A 12,781-nucleotide genomic window follows, 5' to 3' on the forward strand; every position below is an offset into this window, starting at 1 on the left:
AGTTAAATTGACAGTCTGTGGAGAAGTGTGGAAATGCTGGATCCTCAGGACACATCAGAGCAAAGTGAAAACTCAACTGGCACTGTTGGAAAGTTACTGCACCTAATTAGAACATTTTCACGCTAATTATTTATTTATTTATTTATGCACACTGCAGGTTCAGTGACATAAATGATTTTCCACTTGCAGAGACCCCTCTCTGAGCTTCTCATGGCTCTAGAAGGCCTCCGTCTAAATTTAGCCCTCGTCATTCTCCTCCCTACAGGAAACAACAGGAAATGACTTTGTTGGATTTGGCAGTGAGGCGGCACTTTCTCCCTCAGAGCCAAATCCAAGGAGGGAGCACATTTCTTCAGAGACAGACTTGTTGCAGCGAGCTGATACCATGGAAAGACTGGAGCGTGTGCTTATACAGAGAGCTGTAAATTGGGAGACCGATGCATTAGAGTAACTAAGTGGATCCCCTGAGATGCAGGGAGAGCACCCGCCGCTGCTAGAAAAATCACCCAATAACATCAGTGCATGTGAAGCTACAGGTGTTGCTATGACTTCAACCGACATCTTCAGGGGTTCAGCTCTACAACAGTAACTCAGCAACAATTCCCATCACCACTTAGAGCCGCTCTGTGTACTCATGTTTGAATAAAGAGCCGAAAAAAAAGAGAGAGAGAGACATGGAAAATCTCACTCTGAGACTGAGCCACAGTAAACTTGATGGATGTGAACTCTGCTGAGATGTTCTCCATATGGTAGCTGTGAGCTACTCCAACAGCAGAGAAAAGTCATACATCAGGACAACTCCCTGTCCACATTAACAATCCTCCTCACAGAGTTTACATCTGCGGCATTCAGGGTCAGACCGAGTACAGATCTCTGCAGTAGGAACGATGGCATGAAAGATCAGTTAAACCAGCGGTCCCCAACCCCCGGGCCTCGGACCGGTACGTGAGTCGTTTGGTACCGGGCCGCAAGAGTTGAGGCTCAGGTGTGAAATGTATGGTTTTCAGGGTTTTTATCAGTTTTCAGCGTTATTTTGTTATCGTTTTTATCGTTAACTCTGTTTTCCTGGGTCTTTTCACGTGCTTTATGAATAAATCTTCTTTTTTCGGTGCCGGTACTAGTTTTATTTTGTTGTATTTTTCCGCGACACCTTAAAGGCCGGTCCGTGAAAATATTGTCGGGCATAAACCGGTCCATGGCGCAAAAAAGGTTGGGGACCGCTGAGTTAAACATCTAAAAGAATCTTAAACTCTAAAGATTTAACAGCCGCTATTGGCATCGAAAAGCCACTGACGGGATTTACTTAAGAGCTTACTGTGCCAATCATGTGACTTCAAAGCACGGAAAAAGTTTGTTGCATATTTATTTTAGGAGTCTCTCTTTCAGAGTTGCAACATTTGCTATATTTAAATAAATGATACAAACGATACTGAGGTCTGCAGTAAGCAACTGCGCCCTATTTAACACAATCGCGCCTAGCGGAATGTGATAGCTTCTCAGAGTGTTAATTTATTTGCAATGCCAGGGGGAGATGTTATCAGGACAAGAGCATAACTGGTGCTGGTCGATGGCTCAAAGCTGTGAGCATGGATTGTAGCTCTTCACTGAGCCCTCACCTCGAGTCCATTTCAGTCTTGCTGTAATACAAAAGTCGGATTTACCTCAACCAGAAACCAAAGGGTCATGCACCACTTTTTCCTTACATTTAGCTCCCTCAATTCTGCCTATATCTGCACCACTTCCCTCAGCTCAATCAATTTTTTCCCTCCTCCATTCTTTACAGTGGCTGAAACCAGACGCCATCACTCTTGCCTGCTACAGCCGGGGAAGCTCTCATCAATAAACTCTCCTATTCACCTCCAGGCCCTGAGGGGGAGGCCTCAGCAGCAGCTACAGGGTCCAAAGCTGTGTTTTCATTCTGCTTACACAAAACCCCCACCGCCACCACCATCAACCTCCTCAACCCCTGTAACAACTCCCATGCTTGAAAAATTGAGTCCAGTTTCAACCCCCTCCTGCACCCACCCAGCGAGATCCAGTGCCTTGGTGCTGGATCTTGGCCAGGAAACCGTGGGTCGACAGAAGGAGATGGAAGGGGGAAAAAGTGCACAAAGAGTGGACACAAGCTTCCAAATGGCTCATCAATCCACTGTGCACTCACTTTGAGACAAAAATCTCTGAACTGGAACAAACACAGTGCCCACAGACGTCACTGACGGGGACATCAGCAACACTACCAGCTTCACCAGTGAGAACACGGGATAATGAGCAATATCTCCACGTATCAGTGGAACTAAACAGATAGCAGCCGGCCAGGCTATAAATGGAAAATGACTCCATCCCTGGAAATACACCACAAGGGAACGGCACACACTCTACCTCCTCCTCCTCAGCTCCATCTCTCATCGCCACCTCGGTTTTTTACATTTTCACTCATCATCATGCAGGACTGAGGTATACTCGATGCTGTTACAGTCGCTGTGTGTACGTGTGCACGCACATGTGTGCGCTCATAAACAAGTGTGTGATAAGGTTCCACTGACACTATCCCACACGACGTGATAATAACGTCACTTTTCTCACCACACTGTGCCTCCTTCTGGAGCGCCCTCCTCCGTGCCAAGACGACAAAGCTTGTTCCAGCCTCCAGCTCTCCGTCCTTCTAAGCAAAAATCACCATGTACACAGTCGCATCGCTGATGATTAATTGTTGGCCGTTGCGTTTGGACTTCTTTGGGAAATTCCTGTTGTATTTACAGAAGTATTCAGGCTGGTAAATGTGCACTAATGGGACAAGCGGAAAGCACAGCTATTAAAGGCTGTTGAGTGAAATCAAGAGATCAAACAAACGTGAAAAGGAGGGCATTTTTTCATTCTTAGGCTAATGTATCACTGCAGTAAAGTTTGCAAAAGGAATCCAATGGCGCTATCAGATTTTCCACAGTCTCTATAGCTCAGTAGCTAGTGGGGCATGGGAACAAACGCTGCAGCCAGATGCTGTCCCAGTATGCAGTTGGATGGAGATCAAGGTGCTGGCAATAAGGCAGGCCGGTCTGTTCACAGGGGCTGAGCAACCTCGCAACCTTATCGCGACTGTAATGGATACCCTGATCTGGACTGCCCATCAGCCAGCATTAAAGGAAAGGCTCTGCATGCAAAGTCGTGTTTAAATTGATTTCAATTAATTTACGTGTAAGACACACTTGATAATGATAATCTGCTTTGACTGGTTTTCTTCACTTTATTTTTAGACTCTGTTACAGTAGCTTTGTGTGATTCACAGTTCAAAATAATTCTTATTTATCTTATACTGCAGCCTGTTGGTGCATCCTCTGTAAGAGCTGACTATATCAGGAATTAGACCGTTCATGATTTTAGATTTTCATATACCAGGCATTTCTAAAGACTGCCGAGACCCATCTGGAAATCTGAAAATCGTCTGCGGCTCGCCCAAAACTATAATTACAGCTGTGATAATGACATGAGCCTAAGTAGTATTTCCTTCTTGGTGTTTTCACTGCTTCTTTTTTTCCAGATAATTTGCAAGATGGAGTTGATTCATTAACAGCTTTACGTCTGCTACCTGATAGCCATCTGCTACTGATGAGATACAAGTTCATGATCAAAAATAGGTCCAAAAATAAACCATAATGTCTAGTTTATTATAAGAATTTATTCTCATGTCCCAATATCCACCCTCAGCAGTTGGGTATAGGACCACCAGGGCCTCCGCCCTTGACCACAGCCCAACACATTTCCTCAGTGGCGGAAATGAGCTTTCCTCGAAGGGTGACTGATCTCTCCTTTTGAGTTGGGGTGAGAAGTTCAGTCATAGAGGAGGAAGTAGGAGTAGAGCTACTACTTCTCCCCTTCAAAAGGAGCCAGTTGAGGTAGTTTGAACATCTGTCTGACCATGATGCCTCCTGGGCACCTCCTCTGTGAGGCGTTGCAGGCATGTCCTACCAGATGAAGAACTGGAGGTAGACCAAGGACATGCTGAAGAGATTGGATCTCTCGCATGGCCTTGTAACGCCTCAGGGTCCCCCTGGATGACGTAGAGGAGGTGGCTGGGTAGATGGAGGTCTGGACTCTGCTTAGACTACTGCTTCCGTGACCCAGCACGGATAAGCAGCAGATGATGGGAGGATGGATGGATGGATGGATCTTAATTTCAAACTAAATTTTCAAGTTAACTAGAACTTTAACCCGTTCATAGTTGGTTAACGTTCTAATCTACCGTGAGTTGGACGACCTTCAGCACCGTTTTGAGTGAAGACCCATTGTTGAGTGCAAGTTTCATTATAATCTGACGAATACTCAAGGAAAGAATAAGAAGAATGGTGTGAACTGTGAAGGAACGGACGTCTCATCATTGGATAAGCTCACTGGTTCTTCAGCTAAAGAAGCTAAATATATATAACTATTGTAAATGACGTCATGTAACCATTGAAAATTATCATTGAAAATCATGCTTAGATGTATTTATTTTGTTAACATGACTCTCTTAAGTCACTCTTATCTCAATAAGGCTAAACCAGTATGAGCACTGGTTCAAAGTGATACACGGGGAACTCGGTTTGTTCAAGTCTCGTAAAGTAAAAATAGTGCAACTCACTGCAGTGACTCAAGGCCAGCAACAAATTGAGCAGACACCTCTGAGTCAGTGTGTAGCTAGCGTTAGCTCAAATGAGAGAAGAAAGGAGAAGACAAAAAGGCAATTAAACTAAGAGTGAACTCAGCCTAGTGAGTCTCTCGGTGTGCAAGAGGAAAGTGAACTCTGTTAGCAGTTGTCACATTGCTCTAATTAGGCATTAAGTGTGTAGATGCTGTCTGCAGTGAGAGAGCTGTGATAAACTGCAAAGTGAATCTGTGGCTTTAACTGATAGCACTGGGGTTTTTTTATATCACTTTTATCTTCAAGTTAGCAGCATCTGTATATCATGATGATGCCCCTGTTAAAGATATTACAACCCATAAATGGAACGCTTCAGCCTGAGCAGAAAAAATTTTTTTTTACCCAGCAATAAAAGTTCAAAACGAAGCTTTTATTTTGCCCTCATTTAAATATGGGATCCTGTTTATTATCTTACATGGATGGTTTTTAAACATGGCTACAGGCACTCACTGTTGGACCACTCTACATACAGATTAACAACACCGCCAACCAAAAAAAATTTGGATTCATTACTCCATAAGACTTGTTGTCACTGATCTTCAGGCCAGTTCTTGAGTAATTTGGCGTACCTTAGTCCTTTCAACCTGGTTCCCTTTCTAAAGAATAGCTTCTTGACAGCCACCTTCCTCTGAGACCATTTCTGATGACGGACATTACCTTCAAATACTTTTCATCTTCTGCAAATACTTATTTAAGCCCGCAACTTCTTCCTGTGTCCTCCACTTGTCCAGTTTCCTCACATTTATTAAGGACAAACTGCACAACCTGCCAAGTTTTCAGCTATTAGTTCTTAGGGAATCACCTTGTTGGCGTCAAAATACTTTTATATGCCCATCAAATTGTGTTATCTTTGGAGTTTTTCATAGATCCTATTAAAACATGGGGGACAGATTTTTGCTTTCTTCTCTTTTGTGTAGACACAACACTCACTGGGTTGTGTGTCTTGGCTCCTTGGAAGCAAAATATATGGAAATGAGGCTTGGCTCAAGACTTTTGCACAATACTGTCCACTTCAAGGGTTTACAGATGGACTGACTGATGTGGGAAAGCTAAAAAAATATATTATCATCTGTTATACCAAAAACCTCTATATGTTTCAGTCAAAACTACTAACTTTGCTAACAAATGCCATTAGAGGAACATTATGAGCGCTTTGTCCCTTCAGAGCTCATAACAGCCTGAAAACATCGCCAGCTGTTGTGTTGACAATTTGTTTTATTTCTTTTTTTTACTGCTATCAGCTGTAGGAATGTTGCGTACAGCTGATAGCAGTAAACTTCATAACCTTCACCGTGACAATATTCTCAAAACATCTCGAGTGTTGCAGTCAAAATGTTATGTCTTAGCTGAGCTTTGAAGCTTACAGGAATACTATTCCAATGTTCGCCAATGTTGTGGGAGCGTTTCCTGCCAGCAGGGTATTCGTGTGGCAATGAAAGTGAACTCACCCGAATCTTTATGGTCCGTGTTTTCCCTCCGCAGTTCTTTTTCAGCAGCATCTTCTGTGAAGACAAGAAGAAAGCACAGTGACTTTTCTATCGATATTAAAACTTCAGCAGCAGCTCCTCTGTGACAGGAAGAGTAAAAGCTCCACACCTTTTCTTGTAGACTGAACTTTTTATGAGAGAAAATGACTGGTTAAAGCTAGTGTCGGTGCATGTGAGTATTTTTCTATAATCAGCCATATCAAAAACAGCAAAACACCAACACATGAAAACAAAGTAGGCACCGGCTTAATGTTTAATTCGGGATGATCGAGGAAGTCAGCAAATCCAGCTGTCTCACTCAAGTATAAACAGTTGGTCAATGAAGCTTATGCAATATCCTGTCTCCCACTCCCCTCCATGACCACGCAGCTCCACTGTTTTCAGAAAAAAAGAAAAAAGAAAGAAAACACAGTGGGGGTGGAGGGACCACACAATCATCGAATTGTCTGGAGTCGCGGAGGTAGCTTCCAAAGGGGAAGGGAGCGCAGGAGAGAATGGAAGCACCACAAGACTCCTGCTGCTGTGATGTGGGAGACAGTCAACGTGCACTTGCCCTCATGCTCACCTCCTGCCAGCCCTCATCTTTCTTTTTTTTCCCCTCTTCCCATCGGTGACTCTACAGTCTACAGTATTTGAGTGCAAAATGCTTGAAGAAGAATTTAAAAACAAACCAAATCCAATGTTTATTTTAGATGCTACATGTTTGAGCTGGCCTCGTGCAAACTTTCAAAGAACCCATCTTAGAGAAAAATCAAAGTGATAATTTTATCCACCCCTGCACACCACCCTCACCTTAAACAGGTCACAGCTTGCCAACGAGCTGTAGAAACGTGGGTACAGAACTTGTCTTCTATGCAACATGCTACAAAAATAGCCTTGACTTATCTAGGCTAATCCTTGGTGAAAGCTATAACCACTGTTTACATCCATGGGCCGCCTAGTTAAGATGGATGTAGACTCCAGGTTCTGAAAAGTGAATCCAGGGCATAAGTACTACCTTAACACTGCACTCTTATAATGGATGGTAGTGTGAGGCCATCGTTTGCACCTCTCTCCGGGCTAAAAAATTTGGGGGTCTTGTTCATGACCTGAGGACGAGTGAAATCGACACGAAGGATTTGGTACCAGCCTGTTGTGCTGAATAGATATCAGACCAGAAAGCAAGCCTGTTGATTTACTGCTCAATCTACATTCCTTCCTCACCTACACCCACCAGCTGTGAGCAGTGATGAAAACAATAAGTGGACAGAAGCAGCTGAAACTAGCTTCCTCCTAAGGGGAGTTACGGATGGAACAGGTAACTCTGAGCGCTCCCTCTGAACGGCAATTGGCTTGGTACTGGGGGCTTCCCAGGATGCAGTGGGTTATCTTCATTGACCTCTTTTCATGATATATGCCTATACACCCCTCTGCATTTAATCATTAGTTATTTTTAATCTCTCACTCACTTTCACAGTGTGTCTTCCTCCCACCACCCCCAACTGGTCCCAGCAGAAGGCTGCCCCTCCCTAAGCCTGGGTCTGTCCTGTTAGAAGTTATTCCTTCCCACTGTCACCAAGTGCTTGCTCAATCCGAGCTGCTTTATTGTTGGGGTTTTCTCTATTCTATGCTCTTTACCTTACAATAGAAGTGCATTAAGGCAACTATTGTTGTGATTTAGTGCTATGTAAATAATATTGAATTGAAGTGAATTTAATTGAATCTTTGCTTTTTAGTTCTACTTAGCTTTCACAGTGGTGTTATTCATTTCAGTTTAACACTTAGTGTTTGGATGACAGTGCAGAGAGCTAACAGGTCAGACCAGAATCTCTCATAGATAACTGGCTGGGTTGAGACCTGGTGGGTGTGAATGTTATAGTATATGTAGCAATCAAAACCATTTTCACTTACATCGGCATATAGTCGATCACTTAGAACAACATCTGTGCAGTTTGTGGGAATGGACACGGACAAGCAAGCATAAGGAGTTATCAGAGACTAAATGAACGAACCCATAAATAAATAAAGGCATGACTCTAATTATTTACGGTCACACTGGGGAATCATAGACCTGCACGTTAGCCCCTGGTCTTAGAGAGGGAGCACCGGAGCCAAAACTAAGTGCACTGTCAATATCCTTCAGCATTTAAGGACCATTTCAATCTGAAGAATTAATATTTTTTTCCATGCACTCTTATGGTAGTCTGAGGCCATTGTTTTCACCTAGAAGAAAGTGGAGTGCCCACTCAGTGTTTGGGGAGTTGCTCAAACATTTTGGGGTTTGTTCATGAGCTGAGTGAAGACAGAGACCAACAGATCAGTTTGGTACCAGCCCGTTGTGCCGAATAGAGCGTGAAAGCAAGCCAGATGACTTACTGCTCAATCTACATTCCTTCCTCACCTACGCCCACCAGTTATGAGAAGTACTCAAAACAATAAGATTGTAGATGCAAGTGACCGAAATTAGCTTCCTCCTAAAGGAAGTAGGGCTGGAACAGGTAACTCAGAATGCTCCCTTAGCTATGCTGCAATAGTCTTGGGCTGCTGTGGGTGCAGTTATCTTCACTCATGTCTTTTCACTCTATGTGTTTATACACCACTCAGCATTTAATCATTATTATTATCATTAGGGAGGCTGTCCCTCCCTAAGCCTGGTTCTGCCCTGTTAAAAGAGAGTTCTTCCTTCCCGCTGTCACCAAGTGCTTGCTCATAACAGGTTTATTTTTTTGTTTGTTTTTTTAAATTGTTGGTTGGTTTTCTCACTATTCTCGGCTTTTTACCTTATGATATAAAGTGCTTTGAAGTGAATTTAATTCAATCTTTTGCTATTTTCACTCACATCAGGATACAGTCGATCACTTGGAACAACTTTGACCAAGTCACTGTACAGTTCAGGTGTTTCCTTTAAATTGTCATCCAGTTTTTTGTTTTGCTCAAATGACCAGCATCTGCCACACTAACTAAATTGAATTTATATTGGAGTATGCTACTGAACATAACCCGGGATTTAGTTCTATGCAGTATCTGCAAGCCTCATTTTGAACTAAAGGAACAGTCTTGTTGTTCTTCTTCTTCTTTTATTGTGTTCAGATTTGCTGTACAAATATCTTCCTGTAAGATGAAGCTGTGTAAGCCCACCCACTCTGCATGTACAGAGTTATGGCTCTTGTTTTTTTTATAGCTGTCTCTTCGAAATGAAAAAAAATAGACTATGAGTCAATCTAACTGAAAATAAGCCTGGGAGGCTATATTTTGGGCCAAATATACTTATTTCTTACTCTTCTCGTTTCTGGCCTTGAAAATGCTTTTCCTTTGCTTGCATGTCCATTTGTATGGTTTCAGGATGTAGTTAAGAATATGTTTCAGGTGTTCCCTGCACCTTTGGCACAGAATCCCCATATTTGACACCTTTAAATTACATTTTTAACAAGAACCGCATCTCTTTCCCTTTCTTGCTCCCCTGGGGGCCAGATTCATAAAACTCATGACTGAAGCTGCGTGTACGAGCACAGGCAGAAATGCATCCTTTTCATTAGATTTATAAAGCCGTGCATTGGCATGGTCGTCTTTTATAGAGCTCAGTCTTCTTGGCTTGTGCTCCTTAATTAGTCATTTGCATATAAAACACTGTTTGCACCAAATTGCTTCTGGAACTCCGAACAGAATAAAAACCAGAGGATAAAAAAGGTTGTCAACTTTATGTTCATAGAAAAAGAGAGAAGTGGTTGTACTACAAATGCGTGGGCGAGGTCCTCCACTAAATGTCTGACCGCGGCATTCTTATGGTGTACTCAGACCAAACATAATGTGAAGCTTTGCCATATATATCTTTCTAACACACATTTAAGATTGCTTTTGGGGGTAATAAGAAATTCAAGGGTTATAAGCTAACTTTTTCCTGTACAAACACCAGTGAACATGTGCTATTTGTTGTACATCAGACCCTGGATGAGGTGTAGAAGTCGAGGCTGATTTCATGACTGGGAGATGTCCAGCTAAAGGGTTAATGTGTCTGCTGGCTACCTCTGTAGGCCCCCTTTTGTATTCCCTGCAGCACCTCCCATTCCACTTCACTGAGCGTGCACACACACACACAGTGACACAGACAGGAGGATGTACACATGCAGACACAGACAGACAAGCAGGATGATGGATGCACACACATATACACATCGACACACTACTTCTCTTTTTACACTTCACCCCTCTCGAAGTTGCCCGCTGTCTCTTATCATCTGTTCGTTCCCTCTAAAAACCCCACGGACATATGGACCCCTGAAACCTGCAGTTTCTCTCTTTGCAAAGACACACACACACACACACACACACCCTTCCCCATCCACAGTGTGGGCCAACAAGTCTATTGGATTTTAATGATTAGCGGACCAGCTTCGCCGTGACTCATTAGTGGCTGTCGTTTTTCTGTTGTTTATTTAATCCTCTCCTTCTGCCTCCACCCCTCCATCGTTTCCCCTCACTCGCCAGCCTTTGTGAAAAACGAGGGCGGACATCTGCCGTCCGTGGCTCCCTCTCCTTCATCCCTCTCCAGCCAGACCACCGTGGAGGCGAGCGTCCGGCTATGGAAAGGGAGGACTTTGTTTGCGTGTGTGCATGTGTATTTGAAGAGTATTCACGATTGAATTTTTGGACCAAATGTGCGACCCAAGATCGCTGTTTGATTTGCTCAGGGGGGTGGAGACGGGGGGGTTAAGGCTCATCTGCCATTTGGCACACATACTGCTATAGTGTCAGAATTAAATATGATATTACATAAATAGGTACAGAGAATCTATTTCAGCATACAGTGAAACGGGTTGTTGGACATGAAAAGACTGCATTCTGTGAATGCATCCAAATATTTGAGGGAAGAAAATCTGGCTCCTAATACAACATCCCCACATAAACTCACTGATTATCCAAAATTATGGCATTCCAAGCTCCAAGTTAAACATCCTACTGAGAGAGAAATGGTCTGTCAGTGATCTGTTTCAATTATAGCAATAACGACTGATAGCAATTAAAAATTGATTATTATTAATCAGTTATACAGTGCCCTGGGGACTAAACCGCAGAGCCATTAAGTAAATGTAGATTAGAGTGCTGTACTGAAGCATAATTTGGAAGTACTTAGTATTTTTACTGTGCTAAAAGCTAGAAGTGCATTCACATTTTAGGAAAATTTCAGTGTTATAAAATATATAATGCACTGTAATTCTTTAAACTAACCAAAAGTATTTAATCAGTTCCACCCGAACCATTTACAACAACAAAATATTGCTTACATGTTAATCCACAAGTAAAAATAGGGATTCATACTGTTATGCAATTTCATGTATGTGTTACTTTTAAGCAAGGTGACCGGATATCCTTCTTTATGTGGGATTGTGAAGCATTTTTTTATCCCGTGTTCCCTTGTCTAACATCTTGAGATATTGTCCCAAATATTAACTGGCTCTGCAGGACATACCCTTTTTCTATAGTGTGTGCATGTGCAGTGAAGGCTATAAATGTTAGCCTATCTAATACTAAACTCCCTATGGAAATTTACAAGTCACCCAAAAAAAAAAAAAAAAAAAAAAAAAAAAATCAAAAATAGAAATCACAAGCTTTGCAGAATTTTGGTGAATATGATGGAAACTACCATCAAAAAATGAAGAGGAAGTGAGTGCTGCATACACTGCCGTAATTGCTGGAGTTTCAGTTTTGCACAGAAGAAAACATGGCCTGATGTGATGCAGTATCTGTGTCACAAGTTAGCAAGAGAGTTTGAAACACTGCATTTGACCTTTACATGCTAAAGGACAATACCTCCTAACAACAGAATCTGGTCACTGATTTTTTAAGTCTTTACCTGTCCTTGTAGCCAACTCTGTGTGTGGGTGCTAGGCCGCCAGCACATATTACTTACCTGTAAGTGCCAACAGCCAAACTATGAGCTAGTCAGATGTGAACTCTAAGTTTTCTGTGATGCACTTTTACTAAATGTTTCCATAGACTGCTTGGATTTATGTCCTTATACACTGACGACTTGATACACTTAACGTAATGAGCCTCCACTGAAGTGTAGCCAATGTGGTACACGGTGCTGCAGGATATATGTGAAAGGCAAGTGCCCCGGGCCCTCACAAGTTGCCTCAAAAAGAGAGTTCCCTGTTATGGTCAAGGAAGTATAAAAACGCATGCCATTTTCTCCAATATGGACAACAAAACCATTTCCTTCAGGGCCCATTGATACTACGATCGTTAACAGGGTTTTTACGGACTCAAAATTGGCTGTTGGGGGCTGACTGAACATAACATAATGAGTCTACATGAAAACAACAAGTTTTACCTTAAATTGCAAAATTGTAGGCATTTTCTTGTCATTTAAGGCAACATAACAAACAAGATTGCTCAGAGGGCGCAAGTCCTCCCGAAGGCAAGAGCTATACTACAGTAAAACTTTGTTTTTATTACAATATGATGACTTCAACGTGTTATTGGTAACACAGACGTCGTAGGACATCAGATGGAAAAAATTAAAAGTGTGTTGAAGAGTTCTTTCCACAACCTTTCAGAGGATGTATTACTCAGTACGGTTTCTTGCGATTTTTTCCAAGGTCAAAATTGACCTTGGGCTCAATGAAGGTCAAAGTCAAAT

The 12,781-nt window shown here is 42.4% G+C and overlaps 1 protein-coding gene across 1 annotated transcript in view; it reads right to left on the reverse strand.

The window, feature by feature from the left end:
- The window catches only part of si:dkey-16j16.4 (uncharacterized), a 31,645-nt gene that overhangs the window by 3,052 nt on the left and 15,812 nt on the right, over window positions 1-12,781 (reverse strand). Inside the window, exon 4 of the mRNA XM_004559257.3 lies at window positions 6,124-6,177. Within this exon, the coding sequence (XP_004559314.2) occupies window positions 6,124-6,177 (54 nt within the window). The remainder of the gene's footprint in view (window positions 1-6,123; window positions 6,178-12,781) is intronic.

The sequence above is a fragment of the Maylandia zebra genome, linkage group LG19 (genome assembly GCF_041146795.1).
Source record: "Maylandia zebra isolate NMK-2024a linkage group LG19, Mzebra_GT3a, whole genome shotgun sequence".
Lineage (NCBI taxonomy): Eukaryota > Metazoa > Chordata > Actinopteri > Cichliformes > Cichlidae > Maylandia > Maylandia zebra.